General features: G+C 61.8%; 1 protein-coding gene across 1 annotated transcript; it reads left to right on the forward strand.

Annotated features, from left to right (window-relative positions):
* The first annotated feature begins 2,531 nt into the window (after nucleotides 1–2,531).
* PTCH2 (patched 2) lies at nucleotides 2,532–24,146 on the forward strand. The gene is given in 26 exon segments (XM_038144884.1): nucleotides 2,532–2,601; nucleotides 2,604–2,731; nucleotides 2,733–2,831; nucleotides 3,098–3,290; nucleotides 13,048–13,237; nucleotides 13,356–13,425; nucleotides 13,660–13,751; nucleotides 15,758–15,953; nucleotides 16,047–16,168; nucleotides 16,444–16,591; nucleotides 16,822–16,953; nucleotides 17,034–17,189; nucleotides 17,313–17,405; nucleotides 17,490–17,615; nucleotides 17,695–17,813; nucleotides 17,919–18,324; nucleotides 18,409–18,721; nucleotides 18,982–19,124; nucleotides 19,213–19,393; nucleotides 19,855–20,138; nucleotides 20,672–20,809; nucleotides 20,935–21,077; nucleotides 21,346–21,445; nucleotides 21,833–22,078; nucleotides 22,229–22,633; nucleotides 22,736–24,146. Coding segments are annotated over 25 exon segments (4,293 nt in total). The 3' UTR covers nucleotides 22,736–24,146.
* The last annotated feature ends 35 nt before the right edge of the window (nucleotides 24,147–24,181 follow it).

A 24,181-nucleotide genomic window follows, 5' to 3' on the forward strand; every position in this document is an offset into this window, starting at 1 on the left:
TGTAAAGCAGGCTTCTCCCAGGCTCCAGCTGCCTGCCTGCCCATTAAAATACCATCTAGAACAGCAAATCCCCCCTCCCGCCTTGATATAAAACAGCCGGTCAGCAAGAAGCAGCAGGAGAAGCCTCCCTGCGTGTGAGCCAAGGCCCTGCTCCCCATCCTGCTCCCCCAAGGCCGGTGGCCTGCAGGGCTCACAGTCCCCTCTCGGGTGGCTCCGGGAGAAGTAAGTGCCCTGCAGGGAGACTCGAAGCTCATCTCTGTGGCGTCAGGGCAGGCAGGCTGAGCCCCGTCCTGCCATTTTCCAGTTGGGTTTTGAATCCTCTTTGGTGTGGTAGGATCTGGGCCCGTGGCAGGATCTGGCCCTGTCACTGGTATTGTCACTCCTGCTGCAAATCTTGGGATCCCCAAACCAGCTGCCCTTCTGCCGAGCCCCATGGCCTCTTGCTTGGGGTGCAAGTCACCACACTGTGACAGTGCTGCCGGGGCACACAGGTCCTGGGGGACAGCTGGTCCCTGGGGACCACAGTGGCAGTGGGAGGGCAGTGGAACAGGGGTGCATGGTGGACAGCAGGCAAGGGTGCCAGGGGTGATCCTGTCCTGCATGGTGCTCCTGTGGCACAGCACCCTGGTGCCAGCGTGTGTGAGCCAGGATGGGGTCACGGAAGGTGGTCCTGTAGCACTGGGTGCCCATGTCCTAGGGAAACCCTTGGTACCTGGGATGGGGCAGAGCCAGCTCACCCCCAGGCCCTGGCAGACACTGAGCAGGTCTCCATGGGCCATTCCATGACTTTTCCGAGGACATTGATGACATTTCCCAGGGTGCAGAGCAGGGGTGGGAGAGCCCCAGGTGGAAACCAATGATGACAGATAGGGAGCCGATGGAGAACATGGGGAGGGGGAACCATCCCTGCTGGAAAGGTGGACGACAACTTATATTTTAAATATTGAGTTGATAAAAAGCTGCAGCTGCCCAGCGGTAGTGCGGGTCCACGGGGAAAGGGAATGGTGGAGCTGTTAATAGCAATCAGGCTGCAGAAGTGCTGAATAGCCGTTTCCCTTCTGTATTTGGGGACACGCCAGATGCTACAGGCCTATCGCTGGACGAGGGAGAAACCCTTTACGTGCCGCTAGGGCCCAGGAGAGCTCGGCAGCAGCAGGCTGGGCTGGTGGGGGCTGTGACTGGGGGGCATGGAGAAACTGCCCCAGGCACTCTATTTATTGCGGTGTCCCCCGTTTTTGTCGAGGGAAACACCAGGTTGAGCACCTTCAGCATTGCTCCAAGGTAGTGATGAGGGGATTGCAAATGAGTTGGGTGCTGCTCCATGTTGGTTTCCCAACCTCCCTGGGCGCCCTCAGCAGCTCCTTGGGGCAGCTTTCCTGGTGGGAGCAGCAGCAGGTCTATCCAATAAAGAACTGAAAAGGGACTGAAATGAGCAGAGAAACAATCCTAACCACCCCACAAATTATGAGTGCCATTTAGCTCTTTTGCACTTCCCGTCCCCCATGGATGGTGTTTTTGTGCCCCTGGCCTCCAGCTCTGGGGTGTTGGGCTTGGCTCCCCATGACAGGGGATGGGGCAGCACTTGTGGGTACACCAAAGGAGTGGAGTGTCTTCCTGCCCCACACTGAGGCCTTGGGGAATATCTGGCCTTTGGGGGGACTGGTACTGGTACAGCTGGTACTGGGGGTGGGTGGACACCCTGCTTTTGTGAGGAGGGGAAGGGAGGGTGAATATTGTTGGAAAAAGGCATTAACTGAGATGCCTGGTCCTTTGGGGGAGAACACCTGGCCCTTGAAGAAGAGGTGCCCATCCCTCGGGATGGCTGTTAAGAGAGACGCACAGACTCTGGGAGAACACTGACTACCCCTTGATATGGCTATAAGGGTGCTGCCAGGCCCTTGGGGGGTGGCCACAGTGGGATATCGAGCCTGTAGGAGGGCTGCCTATCTCTTGGGAAGTAGCTGTGGAAAGATGCCTGGCTCTGGAGTGGATACCTGGCCCTTGGGGTGGCTCTGGGGGGGAGGTCTGCCCAGCACTGGGGAGAGGGAGCATATGGGGGAATGCCTGGACCAAGGAGGATGGCTATGGGAGGAGGGGGGGGTCCTGGAGGAGAGGCTATGTGCACAACACCCTGCCCTCGGGACACGCTTAGGAGGGATGCCATTCCTTGGGGCATCTCCAGGGGGCTGCCTACCCTTTGCGGGGTAGCTGTGGAAGAAGGATTTAGGGAATGCTTTACTTTGTCGGGTGCTGATCCTCGGGGGAACAGTTGTGGCGGGGGCGGTGAGAGGGCTGCGCACCCACCCCGGGGGACGCTTACAGGGGGGATGCCCATCCCCGGGGCTGTCTGTGGGGGGCTGCCGGTGCCGGAGCTGTGGGGCAGCCCCGGGCGCGGGCCGTGCCGGTGCCCCGGTGCCGCCGCGCCGCGCTCCCCCCCGCGGCGGGGCCGGTGCGGTGCGGCGCGGAGCGGCGCGGGGGGGAGCGCGGTGTGTGGCCGCCGGCGGCGGGCGCGCCGTTGCTTAGCAGCGGCGATGGGCGCTGCCGCGGCGGCGGCGGCCAATGGGAGCGGCGGCGGCGGCGCGGCCCCGGCGCCCCCCGCCCCCGCCTCCCCTTTAGAGGCGCGGCGGGCGGCCGGCGGCGCACACACAGCCCTCCATCCGCACCGGCACCGGCACCGGCACGGCCCCGCCGCGCGCATGGGGGCCGCCGCCGCGCTCGGCCCCACATAACGGGGGGTGCCCAGCCCCGCCAGCCGCCCCGCCATGCCGGCCGAGCCCCCCCGCGCCGCGCCGCCGCCGCTCCGCGCCGCCCGCCGCAAGCCGCTGCCCGAGGTGAGTGAGGGGCGAGCATCGCCCGCTCCCGCGGGGGCTGCGGGCCGGGGAGGGGAGTTCGGAGAGCGCGGAGGAGCCCGGGGCGGGCCGGGCGGGTGCGGGGACCCCCGTGTCCCCCGACTCGGGGAACCTCCGGCGCTCGCGGTTCCGCTCCGAAGCCGAGTGCGGCGGCCGCGGGCATCCCGCCCCGCCGCGGGTCCCCTTCCCCGGGCAGGGGCTCTCTCCTCTCCTCTCCCGGGCTGACCCGATCCTCGCCCCCTCCACAGGGCAGGGCCGTGGGCCAGAGGACCCCGCTGTGGCTGCGGGCCCGCTTTCAGGCGCTGCTCTTCGCCCTGGGTTGCCGGATCCAGCGGCACTGCGGGAAGGTGCTCTTCGTGGGGCTGCTGGTGTTCGGGGCGCTGGCCGTGGGACTACGGGTGGCCTCCATCGAGACCGACATCGAGCACCTCTGGGTGGAAGGTAAGCGCGGCCCTGCGGGCTCGGCCGCCCGTGGGAACGGTGCCGGTCCCGCTCCCGGCCGCGGCTTTGTCCCCCACGCGCGGCGCGGAGTGCGGGGCCGGCCGGGAGGCAGGTGACAGCGCGGGAGCGGGGCGGGACGAGGAAGATGAGGATGCCGCCGCCGGGCGTCCCGTCTCCGGGGCCGCGGAGCGCGGGGCCGTGGGTGCCCGGGAGCCGGGGTCCCGTCTGCGCGGCCGCTCGGGCTGCGCCTTGCGCGGGTGCGTGGTGCTGGCTTGAAGGGGGACCCCCAAGCGTGTCCCTGCGGGGGTCCCCGCGCGAAGGTGCTGACACGTGCGACGAGGATGGTGCTGGACACCCCCTTCCTGGTGGGAAGAACCCCCGGGGGCGGCCGCGGCCCCGCAGCGGGGCAGAGCTGGCGCCGCGGAGCCGCCAGTCCCGGCCCGGGACCCCGGCCCGGGGGGAACGGGAGCGCGGGCAGGGTCAGGCGGGAGCAAATCCCCGTTTCCGAGTGGAAGCGGCTGATCCCCCTCCTTTGTTATTAATAACTTCAGCGTGGGTTTTCTCTCCCCGATCCCTGCAGCCCTGCTTCACGGATCTGGGATTTGCTTTTCCTGTGCCTCCCTTCGGCTTTGGGGGGCCCCCGGGGGGGCAGCACCCCGAATCGCACCCCCGTCCGTGCCGCCGGGGGCGGCGGGGGGATCCCCCGGGCGGGGGTCCCCGCGGGGTGCTGTGCAGGGGCAGATGTTGCTCAGCGGAGGGGTGTCAGCCATCTTTGTGCGGGAGTGCTGCCTCCTCCCCCACGCCCCGCTCCCTGTGTGGTCCTCAGCTACTCTTGGATTTGGTTCAACAATAGAAGCAACTTTGCTCTCCCACCCCCTTTTTTTTTTTTTTTTTTTTTTTTTTTTAATTTAAAAAAAAAGAGCTCTGCGCTCCCTGGCTGCTTGCACACAGATGCACGCACGGACCCCTGCCCAGGAATGCCCGGCTCTCCCACCTGCTCCCCACTCCCCAGGGATGTTTGTTCCCCCTCCCCAGATCTCGTCTCCATCACCCCCTTCCACTGCAACACGTAGCAGAGAAATCCAGTGATACCTCCCGGTCCAGCCAGCGCCTGAGCTGCGGCTTCTGAAGGAGGGACGTGCTCCCTCCGTGGTTCCCTCACTCTGGGTCGTGGCTCCGGCTCCATTGAATTTTTATTGTGCTTTTGGGGTAGCAAGGAGTCAGCGTTTTGCAGAACTGTGGCCAGGAAAGCGGCTGTGGTTGTTCCTGTTAAGGGGAATGGGACTTGCGGCACATCAGGGTGGAGAGCGGGATGGGGAAGGGGCCAAGCCTGGGGACGGCTGGAAGCGCCCAGAAACCCGGCTTTTCCTGTGCCCCACTGTGCTTCCCTGCTCGCACGGGCACAGCCAGCAGCAACTGCGGCTGCTCTTGGGGGATTTCCCCCACACTGCGGTCTGGCTGTAATGTGGGTGCCGGGGGCCTCTCTCAGGAACCTTCGCTTTCTCATGGCTTCTCATCTTCAGTGTCAGGAGTTGGATTTAATTCTTTTTTTTTTTTTTTTTACTCCGTGGTGAAACACCGCTGACGTGGGGAGTCCTGCCCCTTCCTGGGCAATGGGTGCCCTGGGGTCTGCGCACAGCCCCCGCTCTGGATCTGTGCTGCCTGCCTGAGGACGGTGTGCGATGCCAAGGGTGCTACGCAGAGCCCCCCCTTGTCCTTCCTGGGAGGGCTCTTCCCCCGGGAGTGTGCACTTGGGGCAGACCCCTCCGTGCCTTGCTCCTGGGTGGCACAGCCCCAGCATCCTCAGGCGTTGGCACAACCCGCGACCACCAATGACGATGTGTCTGAGATGGCTTTAGTCCCATGGGGTGGCATGCGTGGGTCAGGGTATGGAAGGAAGGTTTGTGGTGACACTTTCAGTCTCATGTATCAGCTGTGGGGCTGCCTCCCTTCCCCGTAGCCATCTGTAGGTCCCTGCCTCACCGCCAGCCTGAGCTTCTGCGTTTTCTGGTGAGATCAAAGCATCCCCCGCATATGGCCAGCCCTGATCACTGCACCCCATCCTGCTGGTGTGGGGATGGGCATTATCAGGGGACAAGAGGGCCTGGGATGCCCCTGGAGAGTGGAATACAATTGCCCAGACTTTGTGGTTGCATCCAGAGCACCTGAAGCTGCTTTGGGATTTTTCTCAGCTGCTCCTTTCTCACGGTCCCACGTGTGTGGCAGGGTTGGAGTGTGTGTCCTCTGCAGTGAGCCTGGTACCACTGTCACAGGCTGAAGCAATGCAATTCTTGCTCTTTGGCTGGCAAAGTTGGCATCCCATCAGCTTGGTCCCAAGTGTTTGGGATCCCCAGGATGCTGGGCACCCGAGCTCCTGTCTCCTCTGGGTCTGTGAGGCGATGTTTGTGGGACTGTGGTTCATCCCAGCCCTGAGGCAGTGCTGTAGAGTGTCTAAGGGGCAGGGTATGCGTGCAGGGAATCCCAGGCCCATCATCCTAGCCCAGTGGGTCCCAGCTCAGGGGCAGGGAGGTTTAAGGCTCCAGGAAGCCTCTGGTGTTTGCACCCGACCACCTGCCTCTGCCTAGCTAGCCTGAAGGGTGCGGGTGGTGATGCTCCAACCCGCAAACCACCCCACCCAGGTGAGGTCCCAGCGCTGCAGGAGCAGAGTGTGACCCTGTGCCAGGCAGTCCCCGCTGCAGGCTGAGCTCAGCTCTCTGGGAGCTGGGATCCTGGCAAGCAGGGGAGAGAAGGCAGCTGCTTCCCATGGGAGCATGATGCTGATGTGCCATCCCCCTCCTCCCCGAACAGGAGAATAGGGGGGGCAGCCCTGCTTTGGCCCCCTGACTGGGGTCAGCACTCGGGCCATGCTGACGGTATGTCCTCCTGAGCCTCGGCTGTGACCCCGGCCACTAGTGGGAAAGCAGAGGGTCCTCTGTCCCAATTCTGTGAATGTCCTTAGACCAGGGGGCTGCCTGAGGGGTTCTTGTGGTGTTCTGGGGTAATGCCTGACCCGTATCCCTGTTTGGGAGATGGAAGGAGGCTGTGTCACCCCATAAATTGGACTCGACTGTGGAAATGTTCAATTAGGCTCCTCCGAAGCAATTAGCCACTCGGAGGCTTTGCAATCCCGGCTAGCGGCGAGTGTTGAGTTACCTCGAGACACCTGGCAGCTGTTCCTGGCTCTCCCAGGGCGTCTTTAGGGCCAAGGGGCCGGGGAGGCGAGCTCTGGGCAGGCAGAGCCCTGGGTGGTGAATGGGTCTGCCTGATTTATAGCGCTGAGGGCTGGTTCAAAGGAAGGCCGGGTTAATTCCTAACCGGAACAGCCAAGCGCCCCGCACAGCCGTCGCACTCTCAAAGAGCTGCTGAGTCTCCCTGGAGAAGACCCTGTCCCTTTCCTGGAGGGGTCATGGACACCCCAAATATGCTGGTGGGATGAAATAGGACGCATCTTATGGGGGTGAGGGGGATTTGCTCTCTTGTTCTCATCTTGGGGCACAAAGCCGAGACACCCCCAACCCTCTTGGCAGTGGCTTCTGTCCTTCCTTGACCTCTGCAACAGTTCTTGGCACAAGGAATCAGTTCCTCGGCACCCAGGACAGGGCTGGGATGCAGCCTGGAGCTCCCCCCGCGGCAGGCCAGGACGGAGAGGAGGTGCTGGCTGACTCTGTTTGCAGAGAGAGGGGCACAGGGAATGGGAAAGCCCCAAGAGGAAGACAAGGACGGGACTGAACGCCCTCAGCACTGTCTGTGTGGCCTCTCTTCCCAGCCCCTGTCCCCACTGCGCTGGGTGGGTCCCGTGCAGGGGTGTGGGGCAGCAGCAGCGGGGGTGAGAGGGATGCCACAGCCATTCCTGGGTGGGCACACAGAGAGGTGGGTGGTCTCGTGGCTGGGTGGGTGGGTTTGTGGGGTGGGATGTTTGTGCAAGGGCTGAGAAAGGAGCGGGTGAATCTGGGGGGCTGTGTGTGGCCGGTGCTGACAGGTTGGGGGGCTCTGATGGAAGTTTGCCCCCGTGTCTGGGGCAGCAAGATGCCTGCTGGGATCCGGCCAGAGCTGGCTTCACTCCTGTGGGGTGGCTCCTGGACTGCCATGTCTCTGCTCTGTCCGGATGGGTGTCCTGGGGAAGAGGGTCCCCATTTCTCTGGGGGTGTGGTGACACAGGTATTGCTCGGCAGGAAGGAGAGGGACAGCCCAGGGTGCCTGGGGTCTATCTTGCCTGGCCTGGTGGGATTTTTCCTTCAGCACCCTGCTGTCCTCTCTGTTTGCAGGGTCTGGGTATCTGTGGGGACACTGTGGGGACACTTGGGGGCTTGGAGGAGTGAGGAGCAGCTGGAGTGCTGCTGCCATGAAGTGCTGAGGTCCTTGTTATCCCAAAAACCTGACTGCCTGGCTCTCCCCTCTGCTCCAAAGTCCCCTCTGGCTCTGAAAGAACCTTTCTTCTCGAGAAGGGGGGGAGGGAAGGAGGCTCGCCCAGTAGCCCCCCACCCACCAGAAGATGGGTCCAGGCAGTTCACCTTTATTTGTTTATCTTTGGGAGGTGAGCGCAAAACCTCTTGGTCTTCCTTTTCCTTCCTTGACAGCTTGGTCAGCTTTTTTGGGCTGGAAAATTTTGCTAATTAACCCAAAGAGACTGGAAGACTTTACAGATGGCTGTGGCTTATCTGCTCCTATCCATTTTGCTTTCCTTTTCAACTTATATATTTTTTTTATTTCCTAGAAATTGTTGGGTTTTTTTTTCTTTATATATATATATGTTTTTTTAACTTGGACATATCTATGGACTTAGGGAACGGGCTCTTTTTTTTGTGTGTTTTAAATGTTATTTGGCGGCTGGGAGGGGGCAGCGCCAGGGCCCAAGAAGAGGGTTTTATTATCTGCCTCTCCCTCGGGCCTGGAAAAGTGGTCTGAGTTCAAAAAATTCATTTCTTGCCTGAATGAAGCCAGCAATGTGGAAAAATTTCACCATTCAGAGGGGGATGAATGTATGTTTCAACCACACATTAAGTGACATTAGCAAGCAGTGGAGTGCCTAATGTGGCCATTTTTCACAGCAGCCAACAGAGGGGGTGATTAGCATAATTAGTACAGGCAGCCCTATACATATGGAAATGGCAAATGCCTAAATGCCAACACCAGTGGAAATTTATGTCAATGCTGACAGGAGTCTTAGCGGTGAATAGTTCCCAACTGAATCCCCTCTTCCCCCCCCCCCCCTTTTTTTTTCCCCCTCTCTCTTTTTCGGGGGTCGCGCTGTCCCCTCGGCGCTGGCCGGGGCGGTGCGAGCTCCCGGCTGCCCCCCTCCCTGTGCTGGGAACCGCCGCCCCCCGATTTGGGGTAATAAAGACATTAATTTAGCTTCGCCGTTAAACAAAAGAGTTCGGCCGGGGCCGGCGGCTGGGGAGCTGGCCCCAAACGGGCCCTTTCAGCCCCTCCGCCGCTGGCTTTTTGAAGGCATCCCCGTCTTCTGCCGCCCCTCTTGACTTAGTCGGGAGCCCCTTCCGCGGGGCTGGGTTTGGTTGGAGGTGCTGGGGCAGCGCCGAGCCCTCGTCCGTCCCCCCGTGCTGCTGGGGGCACCCATCTGCCACGCAGCTGCCCCCCTTGCCGGGAGAGCCGCGGGGTGAATGCGGCCGGGAGGACGTGTTTTGACAGGATGGGGCCGCCGGGCTTTTGGCGAGGCTGGCGGTAGCGGCCGGGACAGGTAAAAATGGCTCTTTCAGTGTGCCCTGGGCGAGACTTCCTCCGGAGCAGCATGGGTCCTTTCACTGCCTCCCTAATCCAGCTAATCCGCCCCACAACACTTTGAAGGTGGCCTCCGGCTTGCACGCCGCTCAGCACGGGGAAGCCGCAGCCGAGGGATGCTTGGGGCGGTGCCTCGGGACCCCCTCCCGCCGGGATGCGGGGCAGTGCTTGAGCTGCAGGATGGTTCTGGCGTCCCTCCGAAGCCCCTGGGGCTCCGATGGCCCAGGGCAGGCATCTCTGCCAGCGGGATGTGCTCGCTCTGCCTTTGCCCCCGTGGGTGCCTCATGTAGCGGGGGGGTGCTGCAAAGGGGGTTCCCCATGGGGATGGCTTTTCCCAGGGGATCTCAGCCTGACCTTGCCCCACTCCCAGCTGTGCCTTTGTGGTGGTTCCCAACCCTAGCATTGGGATGTTGTGCTGTAGAAAGGGAGCTGCTCATCAAGTCTCTTGCTAGTGGGCCCAGCTGGAGCTGGGGTCAGGGCTGCAGCATCCCCTGTGCACCAGCCGAATCTGCAGCTCAACATTTGTTGTCACATCCCGTAGCCCCATTACACCAAGCAGGACAGGGCCTGATTTTGGGGGCCAAGTGAGAATGTGTACCCAGGAGCGTTCCCTCCCTGTCATCCTGTCCCACCCAAGTCACTCAAGCGGTGACAACACTGGCAGTGCCTGGCTGCCATATGCGCTGAGGTGGCAGTGCTGTTGATCGTGACCTCTACCCAGCCCGATGGGACAGAGTGGTCTTTGCAGCATGTGTTTCCTGGGGAGACACTGGTACCGCTCTGTGCTCCCCAGCACCTCCCACATCCCTCCCTCGCCTTCAGCCTTGCCAAGCAGGCAGGGCTCAGTGTGGGGCTGGCAGCCTGCCTGGGCCCACTGTCCTCCCCGTGCCACCCCGACATGCTGCCCTGGCACACTCAGCCTGCTGCCCCCCACCCTTGGGTGCTTGGAGACAGGGCAGCACGGGGTTTGTTCACCTCCTGCCGTGGTGGGAGGTCCCCTTGCTGTCATAACCAGCGGGGTGGCTGCAAGGGGGCCAGCCCTGGGCTGGGGCGGGCTTTGGAACTGCACTGTGGGCAGAGGATCTGGCATGGGCTCATCTGACCCCAGACCCTCTGAGATGAGTCTGGGAGGTTCTGGCTACCCCTGGGGAGATGTGGAATGAGCTGGGATCAGACCCCTCCCAGGGCAGGAGGACAACACAGGGGCTGAGGCTCTGTCTTGGCTGGAGCAGCTGAGGGCACGAGTTGGTCCCGCTGTGTGAGGGTGAACTGGCTGCAATGCCGTGGCTGTGGGTCCCGTGCCAGGAGGGGTTGGGGTGCAGTGGCAGGGGAATGGCTCAGGCAGGGTGGCCGGGAAGGGGGCAGGGAGGCTCCAGCCCTGCTCTATAATTTTGTGGCGGATGCTGTAATTATGGAGAGGGCTCCCCCGGCACGGCCCGTGGATGGGAGGCAGCCGCACACGCAGCCACGCTCACTGCCAGGGACCTTGTCCCGTCCTTAGCATCCCCTCTCCCTGCTTGGGCATGGCAGGAGCCTGCTCCGCACCCCAGGAGCGTGGAGTGCAAGTGGGTGCAGGGTCCCAATCCACCACCCAGCCGGAACTGCTCTGAGCCGGCACCCACAACCCCGCAGCGTGAAACCCCCAGGCAGTGGTACCAAGGAGCAATTCCCCACCCCAGCGAGGATGCTCCAGCCTCGGGAGGACTGTCCTGCCCCCAAGCACTGCTGTTGGATTTTGGAGGGAGCTGGGGGTCCAGGGCACTGCAGCCAAACCCTGCCGAGGAGCAGAGCAGGCTGTTAGTAAGCAGGACCGGACGCCTGATTGGAACCAGAGAGCCCTTTGCATGAAAAAGCCAAGGGCTCCCTTTGTTAATTGGAATAAAAAAAACCCAACACAACAAAAACCCAACACAACAACAACAGCAACAACAAAAAGGAAGAATTTACATACAGTTCCTCATTAACGTGCTCATTGTTGGTATCGGGGCGCCCCCCCAGCCCGCTCCCTGTTCGGGGGTGCGGGGCGCCTCGCTCGCTCCCGGGCTGGCCGGCCGGCGGGCGCGCGCCCGTCTGCAGTGTCCTTGGCAGCCCTGTGTGCGCTGCCTTGTCTTTTCATGTTGCTCTTTGGTTAATTAGGGTGTTGGAATTTGAGGCTTCCTCACGGCCTTTGAAGCTTGCTGACGGCTCGCAGTGCCCTGTTCCAAATTAACACTAATTACAAGGGACGGCTTTTTATTTTCTCTCTCTCTTTTTTTTTTTTTCTTTCTTCCCCCCTCCTCTTTAATTTTTCGGGGGGCTCGCCCCCACCCCACGCTTGCAGATGTGTGGCTCCTCCCGCAGCCGTGCTGGGCGGAGATGCCGGCAGGGCAGGGCGTAGCAGGATGCATCCCCCGGGAGCAGCAGCGCTGTCGGGCACCCCCTCATCGCTGTGTCCCACCTCCCGCCCGGGCTCGGCGTGGGTGGCATGGCTGAGATCAGAGCAGCTTGGCGTACCTCCTGCCCGACCTCCCAGCCTGCTGGGAACGGGATGGGCGTCCCGCTTCCCCCCACCCCCGACACCCACCCTCCGTGTGTCCTCGTCCCCTCGCCCTGGGTGCTGCTATCCCCTCTGACACACACACAAAAGCCGCGGCCGTGTCCCCCCCTCCCTGTCCCTGGCACAACCTCTATCCCAACTGGCATCTGATGGACACCAGCTGCTCCCTGGCCCAGCCAGGAACAATAAAGATGCTTTGCCCTCCCCGTTCCCAAAAAGCAGGGGAAAAAAAAAGACCAAAACACCAACCCATATAATAAGTCATTAAAAGGGAAGATTCTGCTCCTTATTTGCGGTCTCGCTCTGGCCTCCTCGGTGCTGGCGGAGGGCCAGGCCCGCCGGGGCCCCCGCCTCTTGCTGAGGGAGCATCCTGGTGCAGATGAATCGTGACCTCCACTCGCTTTCCTGGGGCTGGGCAGGAGCTGGCCTCACCCCTGCCAGCGGCACTGCCTTGGGAAGCATCCCACGCTGGGCATCCTGGGGTAGCCCGGTGGGTGGCTCTGGGATGGGGGCTACACGCCAGAGTGCCAGGGCTGCATCCCTCCCACCCCGGACAGGGGGCTGGGAGCAGGGCAGCCAAGTGATGCACTTGGGAGGGGTCTCAGGATCCACCTCCCACCCTCCTCTGGGCTGTGTTGCCTCCCCTTTGCTATGCCAGGAGGGATGGGAGCCCCCCATTCGAAGGGGATGGGGACAGCTGTCCCTGGGCTGGTGCTCAGCCATGCGAGAGACCGTGCAGGGTTTGGTCCCAGCCACGTTGGCTGGGAGGGGATTCCTCTTCCACGCCGAGGCAGCCGCAAATGAAGTCGGTGGCTTCAGCTGGAAACCTTGGCCCTGCTGTGCTCGGAGCTCCCATGCTGCCAAAGGGAGACAGATCCCAGAGCCTTGGCAGGGAAGAGTGATGTCCCCAGCACCACCTCCCTCCCCTGTCCCCAAACTGCTCCGGGGGCAGCCTACACCTGCAGGGACTTTGGGGCGCCTGCCTCTCCCTATGCTCCTTCCCTGCCTGCCTTGGGGTGCCATGGAGGAGCTGGGCTGGGCTGGGGTGCCCCTAGTTTTGTTTCATATTTTGTGGGCCGGTTTTGGGCATCTGCAGCACGCACCACAGTGCATGGGTGGAAGTGGACAGGTTGGGTGCACTCCGCTTCACCAACCATCTGTCTGTATTTTTTTTTCTGGTGAAAGCAAAGCCAACAAGTTGCTTTGGGGCTGGGTGCAGTGTTGGGGGGAAGGGGGATGCCTGGTCCAGTGTGTCCTGAGGTGGTCCCTGTTTAGATCCCTTGGGTGTGAGCGCCCAGAGGATGCAGCAATTGGGGAACCCCACACCAAGAAGCCCCTGTGACCGAGCATGGCACCATCTGATGCTGCGCAGTCTTGATTCTGCCCATCCCATTCCCTGGGCATCCTGATGGGCAGGGCAAATAGGTGGGATGGGGGCTCTGCCTGCCCTGGCACTGACAGGGCACATCGTGGTCCCCTCCACAGCGGGCAGCCGGGTGAGCCAGGAGCTGCGCTACACCAAGGAGAAGTTGGGTGAGGAGTCCGTCTACACGTCCCAGATGTTGATCCAGACCCCGAAGAAGGATGGTGATAACATCCTGACACAGGAGGCCCTGCAGCTCCACCTCGAGGCGGCCTTGGCCGCCAGCAAGGTTCAAGTCTCACTGTACGGAAAGTGAGTCCGGCTCCAGATGGGGGACGGGGACCCCCACCGTGCCCTGCACATCCCTCTGCCCCTTGCCATGTCCCCTGTGGGATATGCCCATTCTCAGCTCCTCCTTCTGCCTTTCCAGATCGTGGGATTTGAACAAGATCTGCTACAAGTCAGGTGTCCCCATCATTGAGAATGGCATGATCGAGAGGGTAAGTGCTGGTCATGGATGGCCCTCTGGAGCCCCCCCGGGGGTGGCTGTTGACCCGCGGGATCAGTCCATCAAAGAATGGCAGTGGTGGGGACAGGGCTTGTCAGCCCCAGGTGCTCTGAAGGCACTGCTGGCTGGATGTGGGAAGGCACAGGTTTGGGAAGCTCAGCAAGGTGGGGGGAGACTGGGGGGGCTCTGATCCATCCCTGCTGACCCCTCACATCTCCTCCTGCAGATGATAGAGAAGCTGTTCCCCTGTGTGATCCTGACACCTCTGGACTGCTTCTGGGAAGGCTCCAAGCTGCAGGGAGGCTCAGCCTATCTCCCGTGAGTGTGTGTGGGGAACTGTCCTGGGCTGCGGGGGGCCTTGGGTGGGAGCAGGAGCTGGGGATGCTGCCGAGGGGCTGTGCTTGACCTCCCTTCACAGCTTGGCTCTGCCTGCTCCGAGGTGCTTCAGTGCTGCAGCTTGTCCTGCTCAGCCCTAGGCTGGTCCCACCACCACTGCTGTCCCGCTGGGTCAACACCCTGGCGACAGGTCCCTGTCCTCCCCTGCCTGGCCTCGGTGGCACAGGTAGGGCTGTACTGCTGCAGGGGCTGCAGCCCACAGGCAGGAACATCCCATCCCATCCCATCCCATCCCATCCCATCCCATCCCATCCCATCCCATCCCATCTCATCCCATCCCAGCTGTGCTTTCCCACCGGCCAGGGATAGGGACGGGGGACAGTGGTTGTGCCACAGGCAGGTCCCTGAGGCTGCTGCCCCCGCCCCTGGCACATTTTGTGGGTGCCGCAATTGCGAGGGGGTACCCACACTCCTGAGCTGCGCCAGGGGCACAGAGGGCACAGAGTCCCTGGGCTGGGTGGTGAGTGACTCCCAGCTGGCTCCTTGCACCGTGGTGGTGGGGCTGGGGACCCCGGGTTGGGCCGGGGGAGCCTCCCCCACATTCCTTCTGTTTACGCGTGTGTTTGTCCGGGAGAGCTGGGGCGGCTTGTGCATTGTCAGCAAACGCAGCCCCGTGCTTTCTCATGCTAATGCTGCTCTGAAAGCTGCCCCTTGCCAAATAGATGAAATAGTGGCCTTATTCAGGCTGCTGCGGACGGGAGGAGGGGGAAGGGGCCGCAGCCTCCCCAGCCAGGACTAGGGGGCTGGTTTTGCCCCCCCAAGACCTCAGGTTCTCCCCATCCCAGGCTGGGGAGCTGCCGAGAGCAGGAGCAAGTGGGGCTGGGGTGGCTGTGCCAGATGGAACGCTGGTGGCATTGCCTGCCGGGTTGGGCAGCGTTCTGGGCCTGAGGTCCGTGGCAGGCAGGGTGGCACCGGAGCAGCCATGGGACTCGTCTCTCCTAGCAGCCGAGGGAGCGGGTGCCCGGGCGGGCACCCCGGCTGAGTGCCGGCCGGCCCATGGGGACTCGTCCCCCTTTTTAACGCCAAGGGGTGAGCGGGGTGGGAGCTGGGAGAACAAAGAGCAGCAATCTATGGAAAGACAAAAGGATTTGCCCTGGCTCAGTGAAGCAAGCGAAAGCAGATAAAAGGGGCTCTCTTTGGAAGCAGCAGCAGCTCCGGTTGGTATGTGGGAATCTCGAGCGGCCGGCTCTGGCCCAGCCAGCCTTCATGAATTATTAGGCTGTGTTTCTCCCCAGAGCCCACACTTGCTCGGGGCTTTTTCTTCCCCTCTTTGGAGCGCTGGGCTGGGTTATTGGCTTTTTTGTGTGTCCTTTCTGTCTTAAAAAAGAAGCTGAGTGAGGCTGGAAGCTGGCCCCCAGCTCCCCAGGCTGGGGTGGAGGGAGCAGAGCATCTGCAGGCAATGGGAAAAACCCTTTTCCTGGGTACCCAAGTCCCCTGCAGTCCTGCTGGACCTCCAAGAACATACTCCACACCCAGCTCCCAGTATTGTGCTGAGCCCCCAGGACCTCTGCTGAGCCCCAAACTCTCCAGCTTGGGGGAAAATGGCAGGAAGGGCTGTAAGGGATGCCGGGAGCTATTGCCTGCCTGCTCCCCTCTATCAAGACATTAGCCCACGGGCAGTAATCGGCCTGACTGCTCACACAAAGCGGGGCCAGGCAGCAGGGCTGGCTCCCCCTGCTTTGTCCCGGACTAACAGGATCAGGCACGCTACTTGACTCGGGGCATGGCCCGCTGTGGCGCACAGGGCACGGGGGATTCCGCGGGCGGCCCCGGGAGGGTGTACGGGATGTGCTAGGGGCTGATGCTCATCTGCATCCCCACATCCTGCCCGTGAGGGCATCCGCAGCACCCCTGGGATGGGGTGGCAGTGGTGGCACTGCGTGTGGGTTTTGGCATCCCCCGTGACCCCAGTGCTGCTCTCTGCCCAGGGGCCGCCCGGACATCCAGTGGAGCAACCTGGACCCTCTGCAGCTGATGGAGGAGCTGGGGCAGTTCACATCCCTGGAAGGCTTCAAAGAGCTGCTAGACAAGGCAGAGGTGGGACAAGCTTACATGGAGCGACCCTGCCTGGACCCCCGGGACCCCCAGTGTCCCTCCAGTGCCCCCAACAAGCAGAGCCAGCAGGTGAGTCAGAGTGCATGATGACCAGGATTGGGTGTGGGGGCTTACTGCTCTCCTGCCAGCCCCACAGTCCTGACACCTCCCCTCCACCCACAGAGCCCCGACATCCCGGCCGAACTCTCGGGGGGCTGCCACGGCTTCTCCAGGAAGTTCATGCGCTGGCAGCAGGAGCTGATTTTAGGCGGCACGACCAAAGACTCCCAGGGCAAGCTGCTACGGTAAGGGCTGCTGTGGTGTGGGCATCCCGAGGCACAGGGCAGGACACCTGCCCTGGCTGCAGGAGGGGCTGTGGGGCTGTCTCAGAGGCTGCTGAGTGTGTAGGACCAGTGAGCAAGGCAGTGCTTTGGAGCAAGGCAGAGCAAGGAAGCAGGAGGCCTGGGTCCTCTCCTGGGTGTCTGTGGTGGGGATGGGTGCTGTGGGGTGGGGGATGGACCCATTCCTGCATCCTGGGGCGCTGCAGCCGGTCCCAGCGAGGTGCGTGCCTGTCCCCCAGCGCCGAGGCCCTGCAGACCATGTTCCTCCTCATGAGCCCCCGGCAGCTCTATGAGCACTTCAAGGATGACTACGAGATCCATGATATCAGCTGGAGCGAGGAGAAGGCAGGAGCCATCCTGGAGGCCTGGCAGAGGAAATTTGTGGAGGTGAGCACTGGGAACAGCCCCCACATGGGGCTGTGCAGGAGTGAGCCTGTGCATGGCATCCCTCTGTGCTCAGGTCTTCATGTGGCCACAGGTTCTGGCACTACTCTCTTTTAGTCCAGTGCATCCCTAGGGACTGTCAGTGGTGACGCTGACACCCTGAATAGCTCTGGGGTGGGTGTAATGTAGAGCAGGAGGCTCCTGACTCCTCTAATGGGATGCACTTCTGGCAGCTGGCACAGGACTCCATCCCTCCCAACGCCACACAGAGTGTCCATGCTTTCTCCACCACCACGCTCAATGACATCATGAAGTCCTTCTCTGACGTCAGCGTCATCCGAGTAGCTGGGGGCTACCTCCTCATGGTACGTGTGCCCTTTCTCTCTGTCCTCTGCCATCCCTCCATCTCCCCCCAGGCCCCTGCTAACCCACTGTGCTCTTCCAGCTGGCCTACGCCTGTGTCACCATGCTGCGGTGGGACTGCTCCAAGTCCCAGGGGGCTGTGGGCCTGGCTGGGGTCCTGCTTGTGGCTCTCTCCGTCGCCTCTGGCCTGGGGCTTTGCTCACTGCTGGGCATCTCCTTCAATGCAGCCACCACCCAGGTATGTGCTGGGGGAAGAGCTGGGTATTGTGAGGTGGGCGGGACCTTGAGGGCTCAGGGGAGGCCGAGTCCCCCCTCAGGTGGTGGCCACGTCCCTCTGCTCACACCAACTGCTCTGTGACAGGTCCTGCCCTTCCTGGCCCTCGGTATTGGGGTGGATGACATGTTCCTCTTGGCTCACGCCTTCACCGAGATGAGCCAGCACATCCCCTTTAAGGTGAGCACTGAGCACTGCCCAGGGCTTCTCAGCCTCCTCCTGCTTCCCCATGGTCCCTCTCATCACCTTTCTCTGTCCCTGCAGGAGCGGACGGGCGAGTGTCTGAAGCGCACGGGGACCAGTGTGGCTCTCACCTCTGTTAGCAACATGATCGCCTTCTTCATGGCAGCCCTGGTGCCCATCCCTGCCCTGCGTGCCTTCTCCCTCCAGGTAGGGCCACGGTCCCTTTCCAGGGGATGGGAAGGGATGGCCAGACCCAACTCTGACGTGTGTCCCCTAATACCCGCAGGCTGCAGTGGTTGTTGTGTTCAACTTCGCCATGGTGCTCTTTGTTTTCCCTGCTATCCTGAGCCTGGACCTGCACCGCCGGGAGAAACGCCGGCTCGACATCCTCTGCTGCTTCTACAGGTACTGGCACTGGGCTGGCCGGGCTGGGTCTGACCCCACAGGTCCCTAAAGAAGACGGGGTGACTAAATATCTCATCCTTCTCTCTCTCCTCTTTCTCCATGCAGCCCTTGCTCCTCAAGGGTCATCCAGATCCAGCCCCAAGAGCTTGCTGACGCCAATGACAACCATGCCTGCCACCCATCTCCTTATGGGCACCCCGGCATGGCCACCAGCACCCAGATCACCACCACTGTGCAAGCCTTCACGCGGTGTGACCCCTCCGGCCACCATATTGTCACCGTCCTGCCACCCACCTCCCAGGTGTGCACCTCACCTGCCATCCTCCTGCCCCACGGTGACCCCTTGGGCTCGCAGGTCTTCGCCCCATCCAGCTCCACCCGGGATCTGCTGTCCCAGCTGGATGAGGCCAAGGGCGGCCGGGAGTGTGTCCCCCTGCCCTTCTGCCGCTGGAGCCTCGCGGATTTCGCCCGGGAGAAGTACGCCCCACTCCTTCTGCGCACCCGGACAAAGGTGAGGGGGTCACAGCCCTGGTGGTGCCACTCAGGGTGGGTGGGTGGCACAGGACTCTTCCTGACCCCCTCGCTGTCCCCACAGGTGGTAGTGGTGGTGCTGTTCCTGGCACTGCTAGGGCTGAGCCTCTATGGCACCACCATGGTACACGATGGCCTCTACCTGACGGACATCGTGCCACGGGACACCAAGGCACACGCCTTCATCTCGGCCCAGTTCAAGTACTTCTCCTTCTACAACATGTTCATTGTCACTAAGGGTGGCTTCCACTACCCGGGTGCCCAGGCTGCCCTGCTGAGCCTGCACCAGGCCTTCAGCACCGTCAAGTACGTGGTGCGGGAGGGCAACCGCGACCTGCCTAAAATGTGGCTCCATTACTTCCAGGACTGGCTGAGAGGTGAGGGACATGCCTCTTCTCCATGACCTCCCCTGCCTGACAGTCCTCTCCTCAGCCTGCATGCTCCCCACTGGCCTGGGAATGCTTTCCCTTGTGTGCAGTACCCTGGGGAGGATGGTCCCAAGGTGCCCAGCACTGGAAGCTGAGCCTTGGGGTTTCTGCGTGCCCATCCCTCTGGCACCACACTCCCTGGGTCACACGGGGTGGTGTGCAGGGTGGTGTGTCCCCAGGGATGCTTACCCCCCGTTCTGCATTCCCAGGGCTCCAGGCCACCTTCGACAGGGACTGGCAGGCCGGGCGCATCACCCATGACAGCTACCGCAATGGCTCCGAGGATGGGGCACTGGCCTACAAGCTCCTCATCCAGACTGGCAACAAGAAGGACCCCTTCAACTTCAACCAGGTGAGTGGAGACAGGGCTGGGCTGACTGGGCTGGGGATGTCTCTGCCCCAGTTGCCCAGCTCATGCCCACTCCTGGTCTCTCCTGTAGCTGACCACACGGCGACTGGTGGATGAGAACGGCATCATCCCCCCTGACACCTTCTACATCTGCCTGACGGTGTGGGCCAGCAATGACCCCCTGGGCTTTGCTGCCTCCCAGGCCAACTTCTACCCCCCACCCCCCGAGTGGATTCATGACAAGTACGACACCACGGGCGAGAACCTGCGAAGTGAGTGAGCGTGGTGGGCTCCCCAGGGCCCCCTCTGCCCCCGGCATCCTCCTGCAGAGTACCCCACTCCCCACACCTTTTTGCCCTGAAGGGAAACCCCTCACATCCCTCACCCCGTCTGGTAAACTGCCTTGCTTCCCCATGCTTAACCCTCATCCTCTTGCATCCCACACCCTGAGCATCGCACTGTATGTTCCCTATGCCCTTAGCAACACACGCCTGCTCAATGAGCATCTCACTGCAAAGAGTAACCCACTAACGCACAGAAGTCCTACAGGCAGAGAAATGCCCTGCCCTTCTCCTTGACCCCAGTCTGTTCCCTACACACTCCCCAAGCCGTGGTAGCCAGCCAGGCAGCAGGCTGCCCAGGCTGCCCTCAGGCTGGTGTGACTGTGGTGCTCTGGTGCTGCCTGTACACCACACCGCCCATACCCTCACACTGCCTGTCATCTCCTCACCAGTCCCAGCAGCCCAGCCGCTGGAGTTCGCCCAGTTCCCTTTCTACCTGAGCGGGCTGCGCCGCACGTCCGACTTCGTGGAGGCCATTGAGAGCGTACGGGCCATCTGCCAGGAGGCCGCCCAGCGCCACGGGGTGCTGAGCTACCCCAGCGGCTACCCCTTCCTCTTCTGGGAGCAGTACATCGGCCTGCGGCACTGGTTCCTGCTGGCCATCAGCATCCTGCTGGCCTGCACCTTCCTCGTCTGCGCCTTGCTGCTGCTCAACCCCTGGACCGCCGGCATCATCGTGAGTACGCACCCTGATGCACGGGGATGGTCCCGATGGGTGGGGTCAGGGACATGCAGCCTTTCTCCCGTCCTGATGAGTGGCCCTGGGTACCTGCTTCATGGGAATTGGGTGGTGGAGTGGCCAGGGGCACCCTGAGGGGAAGGGATGCCCATATGAGGGTGGCAGTGGGTGGGGGACTCCTGTATGTAGGGATCAGTTATATTACTGATGAAGAGAACAGGGGGCACTGGATACATCCGTACAGAAGAGTGTGATGGGAACACCCATATGGAGGTGGCAGTTGTTGGGGGAGCCACATGGAGGGATCAGGGAACCCATTATGATGGGAATGTGTGTAGTGAGCAGGGGTTTGATGACATCCATGCAGAGCAGGGTGAGGGCTACCCCCAGAAGATGGGACTGAGGGATACCCCAAATAGAGGGAAAAGGCTCATTGAGGTGAGGCTGCCCTATATGGAGTAGGGTCAGGCTTGCCAGGGTGACGGGACAGCCAATCAAAGCCATCTCTCATTGACCCCACCACCCTCCAGGTCTCCATCCTGGCCATGATTGCTGTGGAATTGTTTGGCATCATGGGGCTGATGGGCATCAAGCTGAGCGCCATCCCTGTGGTCATCCTCATTGCCTCGGTGGGCATCGGTGTGGAGTTTACTGTCCATGTGGCCCTGGTGAGCACAGGCTGATGCCAGTTCCCACTCCCTGGCACCCTCACCCACTTGGCCATGTGCTAATGGGTGGCCCATCATGGGTGGCACACAGGGACAGCCCCGCATGACATTTCCATCCCACTCAGGGCTTCCTGACAGCTGCGGGGAGCAGGAACGTGCGCTCAGCAGCAGCACTGGAGCACACTTTTGCGCCTGTGATGGATGGTGCTGTCTCCACCCTCCTGGGTGTCCTCATGCTGGCTGGCTCTGAGTTTGATTTCATCATGAGGTGAGCATGGAAGAAGGGTAAATCAGCCACGTGCTGCCCTACAAGAGCTTTGTCAGTGGGGGATGGTGGGTGTGGCAGCCCTCCCATCTGGCAGTGGGGATGTGGGGTAGCTGGTGAGGACATCTTGCTGGGGACTGCCATTCCATCTTGCCTGGAGGCTGGGGAGACATGGCAGGGCCAGGGAGTGTGGAATGGGAAGCCATGTTTGTGATGGGACAGGCTCATGATGGCTGTGCCTGCTTACCCCATGTGCCTATGGTCCCCTCAGGTATTTCTTTGCGGTGCTGACCATCCTGACACTGCTGGGGCTGCTCAACGGGCTGGTGCTGCTTCCCGTGCTGCTCTCTGTCATTGGGCCACCCCCTGAGGTACAAGACCCCTCCATCCCACCTCCCCCTCATCCTCCCCAGCCCTGTACCCATGTCTCTCCATCCCCCATTGCCCCTCTCCCTGCCCACCTTTCACCCTTTATCCATCTTTGGATAGTCTAGTCACAGTCTCATCTCGAAACCACCTCAGTCCATCCCTTGCCCTGTACCATCCCTCTTTTCCCTCATCCTTTCTCTGACCCATACCTACCTGACCTTGTTCCTGCTTCATTCCACATACAACTTCCCCCATCCCTCCCTGACTCATTTGACCCCATCCCTGCTTCACCAGGCATCACCCACATCCCCATCCTCACATCAACCCATACTCCCTACTTTTCCATACTCCTCTGTCCCTGGCTCCTCTGACCTGTCTTCTCTCCCCAGGCATCTCTGGTGGATAATGGCCCCTGCCTGCCCCCACCAGAGTCGATACCCCCGTGTCTGGGCCCTGGGGGACTGTATGTGCGACGTGCTCCAGCCTGGCCCGCCACCTTCCCTGAGCCCTCCGACACGGAGCACTACACGGAGAGCGTGGGGCCAGGCAGCCCACGGGGACCCTTCGTTGTGCCCCCTACCCCAGCACACATCCTACTGGAGGCTGGCAAGGACCCCAGCTTCCCCCGCATCACTGTGAGTGTCTCTACCCATTGTGGCATTGCCAACTCCCCTGCATCCCCAGGGAGAGGGTCATGGATAGAGTTGGGGGATGGGGACTGATGGTGTTGCCAGAGGGACGCTCAATATGACTGGGGACCCTCACGCTTCATGCTCCCCCTCTAGGTGCTGAAGCCCTACAAGGACAGCCTGGAGGTTCAGGGGAAGAAAGAGGCTTCTGGCCCTCAGCCTGCAGCCCCCCTGCCCTTCGGGGAGCCGTGCACCGCGCTGCCCCGAGATCCCCCGCAGCCCGGCCCACCGGGCGCCCGGCCGCCCCCGCCGGCAGCCCTGCCCACCTACAGCACCCACCTGCAGGGTCCTGCCGGCAGCTACACCACCGTCACGGCCACCGCTTCAGTGACAGTGGCCCTGCACCCCACACTGCCTGGCTCCTACCCCACCTTCAGCCCTGAGAGCTTCACCAGCAGTGAGCGGGACTGCCTGGACGAGCCCGGCACCAGCGGCACCGCTGTGCCTGACGCCTTTGAGATGCAGAACATGGGACACCACGGGGCAGGTGCCTGGCGCTAGGTGAGCCTGGGGACGCCCTACCCAGGGCTAGTGCATGGCAGCGTGGGGGTGTGAGGTGGGTGTGGAGGGACCCAACTGACCCCCGAATCTCTCTCCCTGCAGGTTGCTGGTTCCTGGGCAGAGCATCTCCCCAGCACCCAGTGGGCACAGGAGGGTGCAGAGCGGGGTCACCCGTGTCGTGCTGCTAATCGCCGGAGTGGTCTTGGCTGAGGAGGACCGGCCCCCTGCACCCTGCACCAGGGCTTGGTAGGGCAGGCTGGCACTTCTATGCAAGCCGTGTGCAGGCCATGCCGTGCCCGTGTGTCCCTCATCTGAGGCTGTACCGTTGGTGCCGTGTCCCATCACCCAGGGCTTGGGGTTATCCTGCCCTGGACTTATTGCCCCCCAGAAATGGAAGCACTAACTCCCCCCTCTGTTTCTGGAGCTGCTGGCAAGGTGGACTCGGTGCCATGCCAGCTCCCCCCTCTGTGGGGTCACTGCCTGCTCCCCATCACCTCCTCCTGGGACCACCCATCCCAGGCCATGAGCTGGGGTACCCCAACAGGGTGCCCTGATGCCCCCTGTTCTGATAAGGGGGCAGCCCCAGAGCCAGCTATGCCCTGGCATGCCATGGGCAAGGCCTAGGGTGGGCACCCCCACCTTTATTTATTGCAAAGGGAAACTATCTATAGAGAGATATATATTTTTAAGCTTATTTTAAAAGATTTATTTCTCAGCCTACAGCCTCACCCGGCTGCCCAGGGTGCAGGCAGGGAGCGGGCAGACCCTTTGCCCAGTGCAGGGCTGCTCACTGGAGGCAGCAGGAGCCTGGGGGCAGAGACCTGGTTCATGCCCCCACTCCATGGGCAGCTCACCCCTTCCAACATGCTAGTCCGTGCCTCAGTTTCCCCAGTGGCAAGGACAGAAAGGCTGGAGATCATGCATGTGCCACAGTGGAGAAAGGGAGCCTGTTGCTCCCCAGCACACAGGCAGGGTTTTGGAAGGGGGAGATCCTTGGAGTGGTCCTTGCTGTGCCAAGCCCCTGAGCTGTCCCAGGATCACAGCCCCTGTGTCACACTTGTGCTCTGTCGAGGGGATGGCACAGGCTTGAGCACGCACAGGATGCTGCACACTGATGTGGGCTCCCATGGTGCCACCAGGCACCTCTTGCTGGGAAACGGTATTTCTTACCATGTCCCCGTGCAACGGGGCTGTCCCTGCAGCCAGCCCCTGTCCCTGTCCCCGTCCCCATCCCGGGCACCGTCCGCGCCGTTACCCAGCACTTTAACTCCAGCGGTGTTTGCTGTGCCTGCGGCCCCAGGCCCCCTGACACTGCCGCTGAGCAGGGGTGGCCTTGGGGACCCTGTCCCCGTGCCAGGCGTGGGCACGACGGGCAGCCCCCCCCCCCCCCAACACGCCATCTAAGTTATTTATATCAAAGAGAGCAAAGGTTTATTTTTGTAGTTTGTACAGGCGGTAGTGGGGACTGAAGGTTTATTTTTAAAGAGTAAATATATATATTATATATAAATTACCTGCTGTGTCCGGCCCTTTCTCCTGGAAAACACA

The sequence above is a fragment of the Motacilla alba genome, chromosome 8, assembly GCF_015832195.1.
Source record: "Motacilla alba alba isolate MOTALB_02 chromosome 8, Motacilla_alba_V1.0_pri, whole genome shotgun sequence".
NCBI lineage: Eukaryota > Metazoa > Chordata > Aves > Passeriformes > Motacillidae > Motacilla > Motacilla alba.